This window comes from Cydia amplana, chromosome 17 (genome assembly GCF_948474715.1).
Source record: "Cydia amplana chromosome 17, ilCydAmpl1.1, whole genome shotgun sequence".
Classification (NCBI taxonomy): Eukaryota; Metazoa; Arthropoda; class Insecta; order Lepidoptera; family Tortricidae; genus Cydia; species Cydia amplana.
Window position 1 is genome coordinate 10,555,541 of NC_086085.1, and position 20,292 is coordinate 10,575,832.

At 34.7% G+C, this 20,292-nt stretch overlaps 2 protein-coding genes across 2 annotated transcripts in view; one reads left to right on the forward strand and one right to left on the reverse strand.

Moving 5' to 3' along the window:
• The window catches only part of LOC134655915 (RNA helicase aquarius), a 91,059-nt gene that overhangs the window by 47,959 nt on the left and 22,808 nt on the right, over positions 1-20,292 (reverse strand). The window lies entirely within an intron of this gene.
• LOC134655908 (G-protein coupled receptor Mth2-like) lies at positions 1,372-20,000 on the forward strand. Its single transcript, XM_063511409.1, has 9 exons — positions 1,372-1,548; positions 12,741-12,970; positions 14,047-14,235; positions 14,536-14,654; positions 15,341-15,419; positions 15,864-16,027; positions 17,243-17,387; positions 17,819-17,911; positions 19,755-20,000. The coding sequence occupies exons 1-9, from the start codon at positions 1,543-1,545 to the stop codon at positions 19,960-19,962; spliced, it is 1,233 nt and encodes a 410-aa protein (XP_063367479.1). The 5' UTR covers positions 1,372-1,542; the 3' UTR covers positions 19,963-20,000.

Here is a 20,292-nt window from a genome sequence, read left to right on the forward strand (position 1 = left end):
CCTACAGTCTACATGCACTTAATAATTTGGTAGGTAGCTAATTTTATATCCAGCGTGATTTACGTAAGGATCTATAATTCTAATAAAAATATTACGTTTAGGAGGATACTCTAAATAGAAATTATTTAATGAAATAAATGTGTCTCATATCTGGAAAGTCCTCAGTGAAATATCCCTAATAATTTTCCCTCAATTGCTCAAAGGTTAACTGGAAGAGATCCCTTTAGGGATAAGTTCGCCTTTGTACTGATGTACTGATTAGTGTTTTCCTGTTTTGTTTTTCTTTTTTGTACGACAACGTGTTTTACTACTACTACTAAATAAATCTTTTTGGGATTGAGAAAAATAAAATACTTAATACCTACCTATCTTCAGTAAACTGACCTATCTCACGTGTAATAAGTTCACAAAAATCGAGAATCGATATTTTTTTACTGTAGAATCAAATTGAACTGTAGATTATTATTTAACTGCACCACATTCACTCATTGAAACCACTTGAAACCAAAATGAAATTTAATTGTAGCTATTTTTATAACTAAGGTACATTTAGCAGTTGGATGCAGCGACGTATATAAAGGCGCGTTGACACTGGGTGGTTAGTTTGTTATAGTTATTATAGGTAAGTACGTATTTCATTATTCTGGCATTTGTCTCATAAACATATAAACGGGAGAACCATTGAAATAAAAATCACTAAAGTCCGTTTTAGTTTTGGCAATTCTGAATATTTTTCTAGATGATTGAAGTGTGCAAAAGGGAAGCCATCACGAATATATGAACATAGGTATATTTCATAAATGCGAAAAAGACAGACTACAAAACAAGGCAGACTACAAATGAAAAAACGTGACCACTTTTGAGATTCATAGCGGCCGCTAGCGGCCGGCTTAAATACACAAGACAAGGTTAGCGGACTTGAACATACGAAAAGCTGCATTTAGGAGGTACGGTAGGTAGTTATATCTTGGTATATATATCTATATACTCTTTGAAAGCAAGTAATTTACGCAATCATATATTAATTCAGAATTCGACACTTCCAATGACACACATCCCGATTTTAATCGCGCTTTTGATATTTGACCGGCAATCTTGTACATCCCAACCTTTGGTTCAAGATAACACGGCCTCAAGTCAAAAACCATAGTCAAACGCGGCTCAACAGTGGAAAGTGCAGGGCTATAACCGCGAAAATCGAAATTCGCAAATTGCGGGCATTTTTCTCTGTCACTCTTATTACGCCTTCATTGGAGTAAAAGAGAAAGATCCCCGCAATTTGCGAATTTCTGTTTTCCCGGTAGCCCCTCAGATACGAGTGCGATATTTAAAACGGGTGGAATCGCTAATTGCCGGTCGGCGACTCTAGCGGGGGGCGTTCGTGTACTGTTTACTCCGTCGGCAGCGCCCGCGCGGCACGCATCAGTCTCTAATTCCCTTTTATTTTATTTAACCTTTTATTTATTCATTAGTCGTATTTAATGTTCATGTGACATCAGTGGGTGTTAGGTTTTTGTTGGAGATTATACTGTTAAAATTATAATGAAGGTAAGTTCTGTGAGGAAAGTTGAAACGAACGTTAGTTTGAATGAGTATATAAGACTTGAATCGTTTTAAATTATTAACAGCATGTTTTAAATTATTTTTATGCGTGTGCAAAATATGATAAAGTATGGTATTTCACGTGGAACAAATGATTTTGGAGGTTTTTAGCATCTACCCTCAAATCTTAATAATGTGAAAAATCTGAACTACTTATAGTTAATCGAAAGACGCCAACTCAGCAAGAAAGTTTATCACTTCATTAAATAAAACGGTCAGTATAAAGTTAATTATAAACAAAGATGGTCAAATAACAACTTGAATTAATCCTTGACGTACCTACCTCTAATGATATACATGCAGGTATTGTAGGTACCTAAAGTAGGAACTCCGTTCCTAGTTAATAAAACAGCTACGGCTTTGTGTAAAACACATGAAAATTATGCATTCAACGGTCAAGAATCTCTTTACATTACATTTACAATTTAGTTATGGGTCAGTTGTATCGTACAATCATACTACGTATGACCCAGCTATCAGAAGGTAGTCTATCAACACGTGTCTGGTGGAGTCATCGTAGTAATATTATTATATATTTCAAACTATATTTGAAATATTAGGTATCGTTTTGATCACATACAGTTCTAAAGAAAAGGGCTTATGTTTGGGCAGGCACAAAATTCCGGCCTCAGGATTTGGTGCATCCAAAATGACATCTACACCAATCAAATCATCTCACAACGAATTAATCATAAATCATACCCTATATGTTATTATTTTTATTTCCTATATTTGCACTTGCAGAAATTTTCTAGCAAATTATTTAAATATATCAACTACCTCATCAGGTAGTTGATATATTTAAATAATTTGCTAGAAAATTTCCTAAAAATTAAAATTAAATTAAAAAAAAAAGTTAAATTTCCTAAAGTTATAAAAAGTCAAAATTCATATCAGTGTATCTCGTATGGACAAAACGCGGGAATTTAATTACATATTTTAGTTAATAATTATTGACACAGCTTTCCGAATGAATAATGCCCATTAATTTCATGTTATTGATAACATAATAGTATAAACACTTGATACGATACTATAATAGCTCATATACGATAGTATCTAATGTGCGATTACATGTGCTCTATCGCATATACATTATACATACTACACATACGTATAAGTATGTACAGTATATATTATACACAGTTGAGAACAATACTTCGTGGAAATAAAGTCAAAGTTTAAACCGTGTATATGTATGTATATAATTATTTATCTATCTACAAGTTTCTTTTGTATAGACACGAGTCTTAAAAGGTTTTGAGCTATCTATACATTACTTGCAGTTTTATAAAAAAATACGCAGTTATTATAGAAAACAATACGTAATAATTATACCAAAAGAAAATTGTAGATTCTATTGGCGTATAATTGAACCTATATTTATGACAAATGCCTCATCTGTTACGCTAACTTTCTAAGACATTATGTTTATTAAACTAAGTACTCACATATTCTCAGAGTCTACCCGACAACGAGGTTTATTTGTATTTGTAGGTATTCATTCAGTAGAAAATGCCTTCAATCACCAAACAACTAATTAAATTAACATAAGATGTTTGGCCAGGGTCCAATCCAAGAAACACACACTTAAAATTGCAGTAGTAGCAAAATATTACACAACAACAAACAGATGGAAAATATTCGCCTCTAATACAACTCACCCAACGAGTTATGTCATATTATATAGTCGGTTTTGGGATGTAGGGCAGGTTAATTTGAATCCACACCTAAAAAGGCAAAAAACTATAAATGTCACATGCGTATGCGTTTCGTTTTAAAACTGATAAGTTAGATATGATGTAAATATTTTCGTAATTATACTTATTAAGGGCCGGTTGCATCAAACCGTCTGTTAAACGTCATCGTGGTTCGTTCAATTTTGCTTGCATGAATAATTTAACAATAACTAATAATTTAAACTTAACGTTGATCAGTTCGTTGATTGTTGTTTATGTGGTGCAGTGCAAGTGCAACTCGTTCTTAGTTTAATCTATATCGCTTTAAATTAAATACAATCTGTACGCATTAGGTACTACTATTTAATACCTACTGTTATGTACTGCATATAGTAATAATTACATGCTGTTACATAGATACATATTATGCAGATAACTGAAGGGGTTATAAGACGATTCAGGTTTGTCATTTACGTAAAAGTCATGATTATTTACGAATATACGAGGTGAGTAGTTCAATGTGCCCGACAGCAATAACAATAATAAAATACGAATTTAAAGATATATTTTAATAACCTTAAGCAATCTACGTTGAACCTTTTGCTGCCTACATATACCTACTTAGTAAAGTAAAGTGAAAAAAAAAACAAAAAGCAAAACTAAAAGGTTGGGTTGCCTCGTCGTAACGTATTTTTATTTTAATCTTACGAATACGAGAGAGACAGAATTCATGGTGTGAGACTTCATATATCAGGTACCTACCTAAAAGATAATTTTGTTGTACGAACTCATATAACCATGTTACTCCTCATTTTTTTTTAGAGAACATACACAAATTAAGGTCTGTTCTTCTGCTAAGTATTTATCTTAGCGCATGTCCTGTATTTAAAGAAATACATTAAAAAATGTACATAACTGGATAAATTAATGTTATTTCGAAAGTTTACGCCTACCTGGACATTTAAGTAGGGTTTAAATTTTAATTTTATTACTTTAAATATCTAATTATGTAATAAAATAATATCTATTAAACGTAATTAATGGGGGTGATCCTGAAAAAACCGATAGCTTAGGTAAAACTAGGAGAATAAGCTCGCACAGGCAAAAAATTCTACAGCTTCTTAAAAAACAACCCTAAAATACCAAGATGCAAACAGTTTGAGAACCCCTAAAATTACACCGGGCCCATTCATCGGGCCCTCGAACCAAGCTACCGAGTTTGACCCTCCTGCGGCGAATATTTTTATAATAAATATAAGTACTTATCCTTAATGACATCTCGCGGAAAACGTGAATTTTCCCATTTTTTCTTCAAAAAATAGATATTCATATTTATGAGCACAACATAAAATAAAACGTGCGGTTTCCTGTATTCGCTTTATAAAGCACGCTATCAGTACAGAGCGTGCTGAGAATGATAACAGCTGTAATTGTACAACATTTTATCATAGCGGCGTGTGACCCTTGCCGGTTTAATGTGCACATTAACACATTATACTAATTACTACATCTTCTTCATGATCGGGATTTACGGATTGTTGTAGTAGAGGTATTTAATATTACGCAAAACCACTAGACTGAGCATAGTAGCGCTACCCCCTCTGCCACTTATACGGTAGTTTTACTCCATCTTCGAGTCAATCCCGTGCCGTGATTGGTCCGTGTCTTTGAACGGACCAATCACGGCACGGGATTCGCTCACCTCGTCCCCCCGCACCCCCGTATTTTTGGCAGCATCGGTTTCATGAAATAATTGCTCTAAACTCCGTCTAGAGGATTCCTAGTATATGCACAAAACCCTAAACAAGTGGAGATGGACACTTCCGGATGTCCTACTAAGCAGAAATTGCTATGAGCCTAGGTACTTTGAGCTGCGAAATTGCATGAAGAAATTATGAATTAATTTATTGATAAATTCGCCATGCACTTTTACGATTCATGGTACATACAAAGCTGTAATTTTCACCATCACGGGATCTTCTTTACTAGGAATTACACAAGTTTTGTATTAATATTACGCAAAAACCTTAACACGCGGAGAAGGAACGGAAAACAAAAAAAATATGTATATTTTGCTCGATCTCAGCAGGAAAATTTGCGTTTTTTATCTTCCCCGTTAATCAGTAAATCAAATCAAAAATGTTGTGTGAACATCACAGGTAAATACTCGTACCTACAGATATAATGAATTATAAGTGGTAATTAAGTTTTATAAAGAACAGATATGACATAGTTTCTTATTATTTATATTATAATACATTACCAGGCCAAAGTTTTTTGCCCGAGCATCATAAAATCAGATGAATACGAGTAGAAGCTCTTACGATTATTGTGTAAGATTACATAATATTGTGCGTATTAAAAAAACAATGAAACAATAGATCGATGACATGAGAGATGTAGTATTCAATATTTACGCCAAATAGAATAACATACGCGTCATGTCCATTAGGTATAGGTATTAGGTATTCGCCAAGTGGAAAACGTGTAACATATTCCTAGAAATTAGGCAACGATACATAGGCAGATAACCCGTCGTGACGTCACGTGATAACCAATTACAAGATGCGATTCGAAAACAATAATAAGTAAACATATAAAGCTTAGAATAAATTTAAAAGTGGAAAAATTACTGTCTTGGGTGAGACTTGAACTCACGGCCTCTGGAGTTCAAGTCTCACCCAAGACAGTAATTTTTCCACATTTAAATTTATTCTAAGCTTTATAGCATCGGTCGCAGACGTTTCTGCTTGTAAAATTAAATTAATAAATAAACATATGCCTTTCAATATACAAGAAAAAAAGATTAAAACTATAACCCGACTACGGTTTTTTCATCACACTCGCTCAGTAAATTTCCATTTTTATTTATTCTTTATTCTTTAAATAAATACAGAATGTGGAATTGCACGCAGGCTTAGCGGGAGTAATAGAAAAAGCGTTTTCCCTAGGGAGTAATGAAGTTTCTAGTACCCTAATTAACAGTTTTTTGTCTTTATACTTCATTTCGCAAGTGTAATGAAAAACATTGTGTGTAACTTGGGGCGTAATAATATTGCAAACTCGAGTCTATAAATCGCTCCGGCAAGCCGTCGCGATGTAACTTACTCTCCTTTGCAATATTTTGTTGCACATGTTGCACAATGTATACTATTCTCGTAGTGAACGAATCGTACGTAAAGAACAGCGATTTTAACCTTTCAGTTACTTATAAGTTAGGACTGATCGACTAAATTTATTTTATGTCAGGGACCACCAACTGTCAGGAAGTTAATAATAATGACGAGGAAAACCCCTTTGCTGACTGCAAAGGTTTTTAGGGTTCCGTACCCAAAGGGTAAAAACGGGACCCTATTACTAAGACTCCGCTGTCCGTCCGTCCGTCCGTCCGTCCGTCTGTCACCAGGCTGTATCTCACGAACTGTGATAGCTAGACAGTTGAAATTTTCACAGACGATGCATTTCTGTTGCCGCTATAACAACAAATACTAAAAACAGAATAAAATAAAGATTTAAGTGGGGCTCCCATACAACAAACGTGATTTTTGACCGAAGTTAAGCAACGTCGGGCGGGGTCAGTACTTGGATGGGTGACCGTTTTTTTGGTTGTTTTGCTCTATTTTTTGTTGATGGTGCGGAACCCTCCGTGCGCGAGTCCGACTCGCATTTGGCCCGTTTTTTTAAATATTTATAACCATTTAAGGTGTTTAGATTAGAACTACTAGTACCTAATACCAATAGAAGTATTACCGTTAAAAATGTAGACTACGACACCTCAGACCACAAAATGAATCGATTGACATTGACATCTTATTCATCAAAATTAGCTTGGCAGTTTCTAAGTTAAGTGGAACATACTACATATACAAATATAAGCTGCTAAAATCATAATCATAAATCGTATATTAGAACTTAGAACTGACTGTGCTATTTAAATAAAAATATTTTTTCTTTTTACTACAATGTACCTGTGCCACAGAATAGGGCAGAGTGGCGCTCTCTTGTGTCAGAGGCCAAGATCCTCTTTGGGTCACTGAGCCAGTGGTGTATGTATGTACAATGTACCTATTAACATGATCAAATATTACTGAAATGTACTTATCAGATACGATTGCCAAATATGGAAATGGAAGCAACTGTAGGGATTTAACTGGGCGACCTTTATGTTTTTTAGATTAAATATTAAATAATTATATTTGAAATCTGTATTGATTTATTTAATATCATAAAATAAACTGGTATCTAAACTAAACAGGGTTTTATGCCAGTAGTGACTAGTAAATAAGTAACCGAACAATCTCCCGGAGCGAGCACCGGTTTACTTTACCCTAGGTCGTGCAATGACACGTAGCTGACGTAGCTAGTATACAGAATGAACTAGGGTTAGTTGTTGATCAATGAAACACTAAAAGTTCAAGCCTTCCTATCTGGTGTTATTAAAGTTATGAGTGTGATATTTCATATGAAGATAAACAATTTATTTGGCTATCATATGGCGTTCTTGGTTTCTACTTATTTTTAACAGTTTCTGTATTATAAAGCTTTTTTTGAAAAATGAGTTTTGTTTCATTGTGTACTTGTGCATGTTTCAATGAAACACTCTAATTTTTACAGTGAAACAGATGTAAATATAGTCTACCATGAAACATCCTTAATAAACATTGAAACGTTGTAATAAATAAGTTACATTAATACATACATCCTTTCAATCAATTAATGAGAAAGGAAAGGAGAACATAGTGGTAGGCTGAAATTTGTTATTTAAAAGGTTTCCGAAATATGGAATCGTTATAAGATTGCTGAAATATCTAAAAGCGAATGACTTGTTTCATTGTACACACACCTAAGTTTCATTGTGAATCGAAAATCTGGTCGGCACTTACGGCATGCTGCGAGAAAGGCGCCTTTTATGTCCACAGAGCATGATTGCCAACTAGGTGGACGCGGGAGGGTTTTAAGCATCTCCATGCTTGATATCATACACTTTCTTGCAACATAGTGTTTATAAACGACTGTTTCAATGTTAGACATGTGACCTTAACCTTGCTATCAATGAAACATTCAACATATAAACTATCCTATGTCAGCCATTTCTAAAGTTAAGTATCTTATATTTTGTCATATGATAGACAAATTATTATCAATTTTCATGGTATTTTAGTTTCACAAATTTCGAACATAGTCTTTAATTAATTAAAAAAATTATGAGTTTGTTTCATTGTGTACTAATACTGGTGTTCAGTGAACATCATGTTTCATTGTTTACTACATAAAAATGTTTCATTGTGAGACTAGGGGGTGTTTTTTGAAACAATAAAAAAAAACTGCACCAAAGAGTGAAAGAAATTTAAAAATATTTAGCTCCAATGTATCTTTAATACACATAGAACACAACAAAAAATTAAATAACGCCAAACTAGACTCTATATTTTTGAAGTATGTATGAAGACATTGCTGTAGGACTGATGGGCGAGATAGAAAATTGAGAATAACATTTCACATTTTCCCTATAGTAAATGTATGGAAAAAGTTTTTATTAATTTGTGGCTTTTTAGTACATTACCGTAAGTTGACCCCTAGGAAACTATTGATACTGGATAGGAATGGAATCGATTGGCATACAAAAACAGCATGTGAAAAATAAAAGTTTTCATTTTCATACAAATTGTATGGGAAAAGTTTTCCTCGATTAGTGGCTTTTCTAGCCGGAATTTTTTTTTTGGTTCCATACAAGCTTTTGATCCTTAATAGGAATGGGATCGATTGGCATCAAAAAAAAAGTTTGTCAAAAATGACCTTTTTCTCGCACCCTGTATGTTTTTTCCAAAATCTGTAAAAGCCAATCTTCATTAATTTGAAATCGAGGGAAGGTCTTCTTAGACCGTTTTCTCGTAGCAGCACGGGATCTGGTAGCTGCCCTCACTGACCCAAAAAGAAAATCCACCCTGTATAAGTATGCAAAATTTCAGCTCATTCGAAAATCGGGAAGTGGGTCAAATAGCTTCAAAGATTTGATCATACTTACAGGGCAAATTAAATAAAAGCTTGTACAAACATATCGATATTTATACTACCTTACACAAACAGACCGAATCATCATATTGAACAATATTAAATATTAATATTATCTACTCAAATTGGTAAATATTATGAATAACGTAAAGTTATCTATGAACTAGGTATTCTTTCAAGTTTTTGACACTTGTCTTTAAACTATTTGTCGATTACCTGTCCCTATTTAGATAAGACGTTCACTATATTTAAATCATTTTGGTTGTGTTTTACTAAATAACAGGTACGAATAATAATGACGAATAAACAATAGCGTTTATTTAATTACTCATCGGGGTCGACTGTCTCTGTTGAAAATAAAATTGGCGATTCAAATAGACAATAACACGATATTTAATGAATATGGTAAAGTAAAAAATAGCTACCGTCATCAATTTGATACCTATACGCAATTTCAATATTCTACGTCATTCTTAAAAATACCCCGAAGTGGATAAACATGAAACATGATTTTAAAAAAAATACAAAAAAAACATGTTTTTAAACAGATGAGACAGAATTTATTGACGCATATGACGGTTCGAAAATGAGAACAATATTCCGGCCTCCGAATATCATTAGAGCACTTGCCAAACAATAATTTACCTAACAAAACTTCCGTGAGACACAGACATATTAAATATATTAAAAACGGGTCACTCACGTATTTTAAGTCGAAAAACGCTCGACATGTTTCACTCCGTACCGAGGAGTGTCATCAGGAGTGTAAAATACGTGAGTGACCCGTTTTTAATATTCCGTAAAATGGGGTGAGTAGGGTCAAAACTGAAATTCAAACCTGGATAACATTTTATTTTTACATATGAAAACTGAATGGTGTATATAATAAGTGTTCCGGACGTTTGTATTTTAGTTTTTATTTTATTTTGGGTAGTTCCATTTCATATCTTTGACAATAAAGAGAAAAACCCACCTCACCCCGTAGTGCCTCGTATTTGGGGTGAGAGGGGTTTTCATACAAAGGTGATTTTGGAAGATTGTTCGATCGATTTTCTTTTACTATGCGTATTACTATAGCTCCATTTTAAATTGGAATACATTATTTTTGTAGCAGTAGCCTTAAAATCCCTTCTCACCCCCCTCTCAAACCTTCTCTCCCCATTCATAACCCACCTCTCCCCGCGAAACCTACTCACCCCGTTTTACGGTATTTAATAATTTACGTACTAAACATTCATGCATCTGTACTGACAAATAGGCCATAAGTGGTATGTTTAAATGTATTAAATATATTAAATCGGGTCACTGGCGTATTTTAAATCGAAGTATGTTCCCTTGACGTGCTTGATGTTATTATCCGTTTTAATATCAGTACACCTTATATATAATAAAACAAAGTCTCCCGCCGCGCCGCGTCTGTCTGTTTTGTATGTGCGATAAACTCAAAAACTACTGAACGGATTTTCATGCGGTTTTCGCAAGGTTTAGATGTATAGTTTGTTAAGGTTTTGTGTAACCAGTTAGAAGCCGGGGCGGCTCGCTAGGCTAGTACTTACTATGTATGTGTCTCGCGGAAGTTTTGTTACGTTTAAATCTGTTTACTTAGAATACTTAGATGGTTACATGTATAACCAAAGTTTAAATGCAATGCTCAAATTCCTCAAATTCACGTATAGTTAACAACTTTACCACCAAGTACAAGTTACAGCATTATTATCTCTAGTTAAGTAACGTGTAACCGAGAGAAACACTACCTTTGCGCGTTGAACGCTCCTGCCCTTGATCAGACAATCGTGTGCACTGCTTTACAATGAGCAGACCTTTTCACCTTAGAGTAATACTGACCTTCAAGTAATTGACAGTTTGTAATTGAATTAGCCTAAATACATATCATTTCTGATCGCTAAGTATCATCTGACCTACATATCCAGACCACATTAAAAGGATGATAAATCATACCTAGCGCCTTGAACCTTGGGGCTTATTCCTAAAAGTACGTACGGATAGGTCTTACCTACAACTTTATATGCTTTATTATTTTATTTTATTACGGATACAATGTATATTTAATTTCAAAATGTAAGGGACAAAAATACAAGGGACGTAAATTTAGTAATTTTATTTGAAATAATACCTACTATTTAGTTTGTGCAAACAAATGGATAAGTTAAGAGCCTATGTTGAACCAAAAGTTTTATACATAGGTATAACCACTACCGTTCAAAAAAGAAGGACGACCGCGATATTTGCGACCAACCTCTGAAGTTCAACGGACATGTAGGTATAGGATCAGCGTTGACAAATTCGAATCTAAGTTTAAAGCCTCGAGGTAATATTTTGGCTGCCACATTTAGATCCCTGAGACTATAATATACACCTATGTAGTTATAATATAAAACGCCAAGGACACACGCTCCCTGTATATTCCGTAGTGTCTCAACCAGGCTAATAGCTCCGGTACGAGTCTTAGAACCTGTTCAGGAACTGTACTAGATAAGGATGGTTGTACTTAGCAAAGTCACATATGCAAAACATCTATTTCCTTCTTCCTATTCTTTATAAATGGTCTCCGTTTTTATACTACAAATGCAAATTTCTGTTTGACCCTTAAATGCTTCAAGTTAATTTATGCAGTTAAGTACATATCAATAATCCGCTTTCTATATTTAGTGTCAAACAGCTGGGCAAAGATCTCCCTATCAAAATGTAAATAAGATACCTTCGTAATAAGACATAACATAATATTTACGTGTTTATTGAAATATCTGCAAGATGAAGGTGAATGCCCTCGATACTAACTGGTCGCGGCAAGGTGAATATTACTTACTGTATGACTAAATTTAGACCATTCCTTCGCAAAAAGTTAGGTTGAAATGCAGCCCTGCTTGCAGCTGCATGCTTAGCATTGCAAAATTAGATTTTTAACTTCAGTATAGGTAGGTAGGTATGTATGTTTAAAATATCTCGTTTTAAACCACAATCTCGACAATCACAAACGTAAGAGGATATCTAATACCTATTATAAATTTGGTTTTACAGTCTTACAGGCATTATCATATTTTTTATAGATTCTAATGTACCTACTTAGTAAAAAAGTTCATAAAAGTTTTGGGAGAAAAACATTTTTGTTTCTTGTTCTCAATTTGTTTTTTTAACAAAATCAAGGGCGTGTTGCTGAGCATAACAAAAGAACTGACCAACGTTAAACATGACAGCTGTCATCCGATAGAGAACTGGAAAACTCTTCGTACCTACTTAAATTTTAACGAACTGCCATGGCATCACTCATGGCATTGAACGAGACGGTTTGGTGCATTCGGCTTTAAATTTGTCCTGTCCTTGCGCATTGTTTATATTCATAAAAAAACTGGTGGCTTTCGGCAGGCGAATACTCGTAATACGCAACGGTAAAGAATTGGAAGTACATTCAACGAATTTGTTTTTCAGGAACTGATTCTCCTGTTATTAGTGGTGTTCTGCCACGGCGTGGTGAGCGTGAACTACTGCTGCCCAGATCATGAGATCCTGCGGCCCGGGGGCTACTGCGGCGAGAGCAAGCAGCGGGTCCATCTCAACTGCACACTCGGACACATGCTGCTGAAGGAAGTGATCGTCGATGGCAATAAACTTTACACGGAAGATGCGCCGAATTTCGTCATCGCTGAGGATCCCGCTGAGTAAGTTGATAAGAATATCTCGATATATACTCGTAGTAGATTGTTAACCGAGGGATGAAAGGCACTCATTTCTGCCGAGGTAGTTTAGTGCTCGAACGCAGTGAGAGCGCCAATAGTCCGAGGCTGAAATGATGCCTTTCACCCGAGTTAAACACTCTACTTTTCATTTCGAATACGGGGAAAGTAAAATGCATGTGTTTTTTTTTAACTTGACCATGTATAAAATTTTATAGTAAATCGTGAGGGTACTTTCACTTAAGAATTTAGTCAACAGTATCGTTATTTATGGAATGGGGAGTTAAATATCAGAATGGAAATTATAATAACAAATAAACTTGAACAAGTATAAAATTTTAAAGTAAATCGTGAGGGTACTTTCAATTAAGAATTTAGTCAACAGTATCGTTATTTATGGAATGGGGAGTTAAATATCAGAATGGAAATTGTATAACAAATCTATTTAAACCCAAATTGAATCTGCTTATCTTAAAAAATAAATCATAAAATCGTACTTGGAACGTAAAATGCTCTAGTGCAGAAACGTATCATTTTCTGCACACCTTTTACAACAACAATGACCCTCTTTCAGAGCATGAGAAATGAAAAGTATATACATATTTAAAACATTGACATATATGGCTATGACAGGCTAGCAAATGCTGCGATGTGGACAGTAGGTATAGGTAAGCGAGGCATAGACTAGTAAGAACTTACATGCAATTTACGTTACATTGTCGACTACTAGGTTAAACTGCAGTCAAAAGTTTGATCAGATACCGATGTAATGAAAATGGTATATAACAATACTTTGTCAACAAGTTAGTTTAATATCCTTGTTTGCACTTTATATATATATTTATGCCATAAATGTCAATAATGTATTACACGCAAATCATAAAGCATAGGTACAGAACTTGTCTAACCACAAATTTACGAAAATAATAATTTCATATGTCAATAACCTTATTATCCATTCATGATAAATCACTCGACCACATCGAATCACGTGTTAAACTAAATGTTTCGTTTGACATGTTATTACAACTTAAACATGTTTTTAATTTAATCCTTTTCAGATATTGCCTCGTCCAGATGTACCGTAACGCGTCTCAGCCAGGATTGGGCACGATACCAGCCGCTATCGCCTGTTTCCAAGAGTTCCACAAAGACTCCAGGCCTATTGAGGTTACGGGCTTCCTCACACTGGTGTCAGTGCTGTTTCTACTCGCCACTTTAGCGGTGTACATGTATATACCAGAGATGAGGTAATTTTGTTAACGATGTACCGTTTGTACGAGTAATTTTTGGGATTTCTGTCAAAACGCGAGACCTACACCGTGCTTAAAGAGGTTTCCCCGATTAAGTAATCGTCAAGTGACCTCACCTTAGAAATTACGTAGTACATTTCCAGATAAAGAACCAGTTGAATCATTTAACTATTGTCATGACTGTCAGTTTTATAATTAAATGGAGTAAAAATAAAGGTTAGCTGACAATTTTTGCACTCTGGTGATTTTAGAGACTAATTTCACGTATCCTTCAGCGATTTGTTGTTTTTTTTTCAGGGACCTACAAGGGCAATGCTACATGTGCATGTGCATCAGTATGGCGATTGGATTCCTGTCTCTAGGCATCTTGCAACTGAGCCCCGGACACTACACGACCGAAGTCTGTGCAGTTACAGGTAAGAAAAATAAATAAGATCCTTTTAATATGATAATTAGGTACCTGATAAATAATAAATAAATATCTTACACAGATCGAACTAGCCCCAAACTAAGCAAATCTTATACTATGGGTACTAGGCGACGATATACATACTTAAATAGATAAAAACATACTTATATATAGAAAACACCCTTACCGGGATTCGAACCCGGGACCATCGGTTTCATAGGTAGTGTCACTACCATACCCCGGCCGGCGAGAGCAAAAATGCGTTGACAGCTTAATAGTGCGAGGACACACACTTTGGTCGATGTCGATAAAAACAACACGATGTACTGGACCACCGTTATGATATGCAGAAGTATTAATTATTGTTGTAAACAAAATTAAAACCAAGTGTTTGTATTTATTCAGTTTAAAATTGTTTTAGGGTTATTCTTAGAAACGCGTGGAGGTATCAAGTTGAAATAAATAACAAATACTAATGGCTCAGTTTAAAAAAAAAAATTGTGCTTAATTAAAAGTCGACTATTCTATCAACATCCATATGTCGATAGAATAGTCGATATTTAATTAAGCACTAGGAGCAGACGCATTTTTGCTCTCGCCGGCCGGGGTATGGTCACTACCGACTAGTGCAGACAGATCGTATATGATTGACATTCGACAAGTTTTAACACCTATTTGTTTAATATTTTTCAGGGTTCCTTGTGTATTTCTGGATGATAGCTACATTCTTTTGGATGAACGTTATATGTATCAACGTTTACCGCAATGTGATGTAAGTAGACATAATGTTTATTTATGTTATCTGCATTATATAACGAGCTTTAATTTGAGACATGCACCATTATGTCTGTGTGGCACAATCCGCGCAATCATCATAAAAGTAATAGATTAATACCTTTCATTATTGCACTATTAGTATTCTAATATTAGATAAGAACAGTAAAATATGATACAACTAATTCTGATATGCTACATTGAATTATTTATTCATTCATTGGTAGCTTTTCTAGTGCCCTACCAATGTTGGTCCCAAAGAAGCTTTTGATCCTGGACAGGGATGTAATCTATTGGCACAAAAAAATTGTAACGATTGTCGCTGGTCGTATAGGTATCTTAATTTAAAAACCATTAAATACCGACGCTAATTAAAAAGTTTGAGAATCTGGCCTTACACTGCCTCACTGACTCAAAAAAAAATCCATACTGTATGTTACAGAGATTCTAGTTACTTAAAGAAAACCGAGAGGAAACAGTTCGGTATCTACAGCATTTATGCATGGGGCTGCAGCGTCGTATTCTTGTTCGTGGCCCTCATCACCAACTTTGTGGAAGGCGACCACCTGAAGCCAGGCATCGGGACGACAACTTGCTGGTTCCAAGGTAAATAATGATAATCTAATCTAGCCTATGTATGTTGTCCAACTGCAGTAGGTTTAGCACATGATTGGCGCGACAGTATCTCGCGGATAGACTACCCTTCTTGTTCTGTATTAATAAAATAGTGACGGGTAGTCTATCTCGCCGCGAGATACTGTCGCGCCAATTATGTGCTAGACCGGCTGGGCACAGGAATCCTCTCAAGCACAAGATGACTGGGCTGCAGTCCCCACGCTGCCACAAACCGAGGACTTCACATACACCCATTGAATTTGTTCGCGGATATAGCAGCGGCAGGGATCATGATCTTTTCCTTTACCGAAAAGCTAGTTATTAATATCAAATTATATGTACATATTTCTCGAAATAGATACTTTCGATACAAGTGCGAAAAAGAGGAAATTCGAAACGAGTGGCGATAAATTAAAACACGACCGAAGGGAGTGTTTTAAATCGACACGAGTTGCGAATTACCTATTCGCACGTGTATCGAACAACGTTTTACAGTACATATGGCACTTTAAAGTTTCGACATACGCACGAAAAGTGCTATTTTACGCACTAGTGCCCCATATGTACTGTAAAACTCTTTGGTACCCATGAAAGTCAGATGCCTGGGCCACTCGGGCACCATTTTTCCTTGGTGAAGTATAAATAATATCTGAGAAAGTTAATTTCGTAATTTCGCACGCCCTCGACATCTATTCTTAGGAGAGTGCGTTTTGCTGGCATTCTTGTCATTATGGGTTCTGGTTAAATTGTGGTAAATCGGTGCCTTTTTTTATTAACTATAACGCACAGAAATGTGTTGAAATAATAAATTAACATAGCATGCCTCATGAAAATAAAACTTAAAATTACCGAGTAATGCATAGTTACATTCAAGTATTTTGAATAGCATTAAATTGGCCACCTTTAATCTGGCATAAAAAAGGAAAGGTTCAAACTCTTTGACGTTAAATAATAGTTTGCAATAATTGCAATGATTCTAAAATTTTGTAAAATATTTAGTATTTTTGAAAATACATACAAACACAGGTAACGAGAGGTGTTTTAATTAGGTTCATACCTTATATTATCAGCGTCAAAATAAATCTCCTTTTGTTAGATCTTTACTCAACACAAAAAATACATTATACTTATTTACAAGTTTCGAAACACGAACCTCTGGATTTGCAGTTACAAATGGTAAAATTAAATGTAATATTTTTGCCTCAGGTCGAACCGAAACTTGGACTTTCTTTTACGGGCCCATCGCCGTGCTCATCTCTGCCAACGTGGCACTCTTCATACTGTCTTCGATCCATTTATGGCGAGACACCAGAAAGTACGAAGTCAACAAGCTCAACATCCTCAAATACAGGTAAATATGCGTTCTCGTTTTAAAATCTAACGAAATAAACTAGCGATTGAAAATAGTTAACGTTTCATTGAATTAATTAGTTCTGTAGGATGTATAAAAAGTACCTTGGGCCTTGGGAGGTTAGGTATATCGCTCTGTTTACTCTTGATGTAACTTTTAATGGTTTTACAGTCATCCCGTGGATTATGGCCATAATGGGTTAAAAATCCGTAACATACGTTTTTTCACGTTTTTATAAATACAAGCTTTTATAGCCAACTGTTTATACTACATTTGGACCTCTGCAATTATGCTCAACCCAATCGGACGCGAACGCGATAAAAACAAAGGTCTGCAAACTTTGAACAACTTTCATACGGCTACTTATTGAAAGTAAAATAGAAGCTTGTAAAATAATTTATGAAATAAAATTATTTTGTAATAATTTTCAGATTCCTGCTTTCACTAAAACTGTTTTTGGTCATGGGAGTTTCGTGGATATTTGAAATTGCCAGTTTCGCTCACGGAGAAAGTCTTATCATATGGTAAGTACCAGCATGTAAAATATCAAATTGTTGTTGTTTTTCATTGTAAATTAAATATGCTAGTGTCCAGTAGAATTGACACATGAGACAATCATGTTCTCGCTTGATTATATTGTTTAATTTAATTTTAGTTTTGGACACTTGGAGACCATATACATCTCTAAGTAATTATTTATTTTATTTTTAATGATTCTGACACTTGGAGACCTTTACATCCCTAAGTATTTATTCATTTTATTATTTTTATTTTATTGTACATACTTATATTTTTAATGATTCGGACACTTAGAGACCTTTACATCTCTAAGTCAATTTAGGCTAGTAATTATGTGAAGCTATACCGTCTTTTATGTAACATACGAGCACAAAATGCTGTGTCTCACAGCTAAGTGTTATCACTATTTTAATATTAATATAGGCCGGTAGCTTGAACATGTCATGCTCGCTTAAAAGTCTTTGCTTACGGTGGCGTCGTTGATCGGGTCGCCACTTTCCCGAATGAAGGTTGAGGGAGGCGATGGCTGAGATACGCGTCGTACTAGTGAACGGGTGCTGTTTGTGGAGACGGGTCTGTTTAAGGTAACACGAATATATTTAGTAACTTTATTTTTTAATTTAATTGCAGTGAGACGCCTCATTCGGTTCTCGTATGTTTTTTTTTTCTCGTAATGTGTTAATCATACAGGATTGTGACTCTTGGAGACCCTATACATCTGTAAGGATAATTTGATAAACTATGTTATTTTTTAGTTCTGACACTTAGAGACATTTACACCTCTAAATAAGTTTAGATTTTTTTCCATGTATCTGTTTTGTTTTTATTTTAATATTATTATTATAGTTTTTTTATGTAATTCGACATTAAGAGACCTTATACATCTCTAAGTAATTGTATTACGTTAGTTTGATTTGGTAGTTGTAGTTGTATTTAATAATTGTTGATGTATAATTATTATTATTTTGCTTGTATGTAAATTCAATGTTGACGTGTAAAAGTGCCCTTGTGGCCTATTTACTGAATAAATGTTGAAGTTGAAGTTGAAGTTGAAGTTGCCTAGCTGTACCATCGCCCTACTGTTAACTGTACATCGGTGGACCTTATGCCTTTTGTAATAAGGTCCAAACAGTGTTCCTGTTTATACCAGCTCTTAATTAAGAATATTTTAATTCAACTATTATATAGGTAGTGCAACTCCTTCTAGGCACTAAACTAAAGATAAGCAAAATAAGAGAAGAACATTAAATCTTCTCCATTCCTTTAGTAGTTGTGGCTACTATTATCTAAGATAATTACCAAGATATTAATTAAGGGCGCTGTATTTAATAGTAGTTTATGCAACAGTGATATAATAAGGGTTCTTAAAATTCAAGGGTCGAAGTTACAAAACGAGACGTAGTCGAGTTTTGTAAAAAAAGACCCGAGAATTTTAAGAACCAATTATGAGCTGTTGCATACATTACTTTTTCTATGACAGCTGCAGCAAAAAGTTATTATTAAAAAAAAAAGAGTTATTATAAAAAAAAAAGAGTTATTATTTAAAAAAATTGAGTTATTATTTAAAAAAAAAAGAGTTATTATTGTAAATGAAAACATACCTCTTTCAATCAAGATGATCGGAACTTGTATCTTTAAAAAAAATAAAGCAGTTGTATTATACTCATAAGATGACTGCTAGCAGTCATCTTATGAGCCTATAGACAAATCATTCAAATGACATTGCTTTAGATATCACTGTCAGTCATTTAATTGACACATTTAAGTGCTGGAGTAGAAAAATCTCTTATCAATCTTATCATTATCATGTTATCTAAATAGTATTATTTATAGTTATATTTCTTCCAGGGAAATAATGGACGTGTTCAACTGTCTACAAGGAGTGGTGATATTCCTCATACTGGTGGTATTGAGGAGGCGGGCTGTGGATGGTTTAGTAAAGGAGAACTGCTGCCTAGCGGTTCTGAGGCCGTTGGCTGATCGGCTGAGCCCTCACGATGATCCGGACGATCAGCAGATACTCGCCGATGATCATATGGAAGTTAGGCTCAACTGAATACTTACTCTATTTAATTCGGTCAAAATTTTAGATCACACAGAAGTTTAGGGGCTTATTTGTCTCTTCCGTTCCTCAAAACTATACTTCAGTACTACAACTTTAGTCCACAGTTTAAAAAGTAATAATTTAAGTATCAATTTCAAAATACGTTGCCTCAAAACTATGGCATTTAAACACTTAGGTAAACAAACATATTGAAATTAGTTTTTGACCACAGGTATGGGATAATATTTAGGGTAGCTATCCACAATGCGCCTATAAATTCTCAATCAAAAGTATACGTTACTATCGAGGACAGTACTTTGTGTCTTTATAACTGTTAGATAC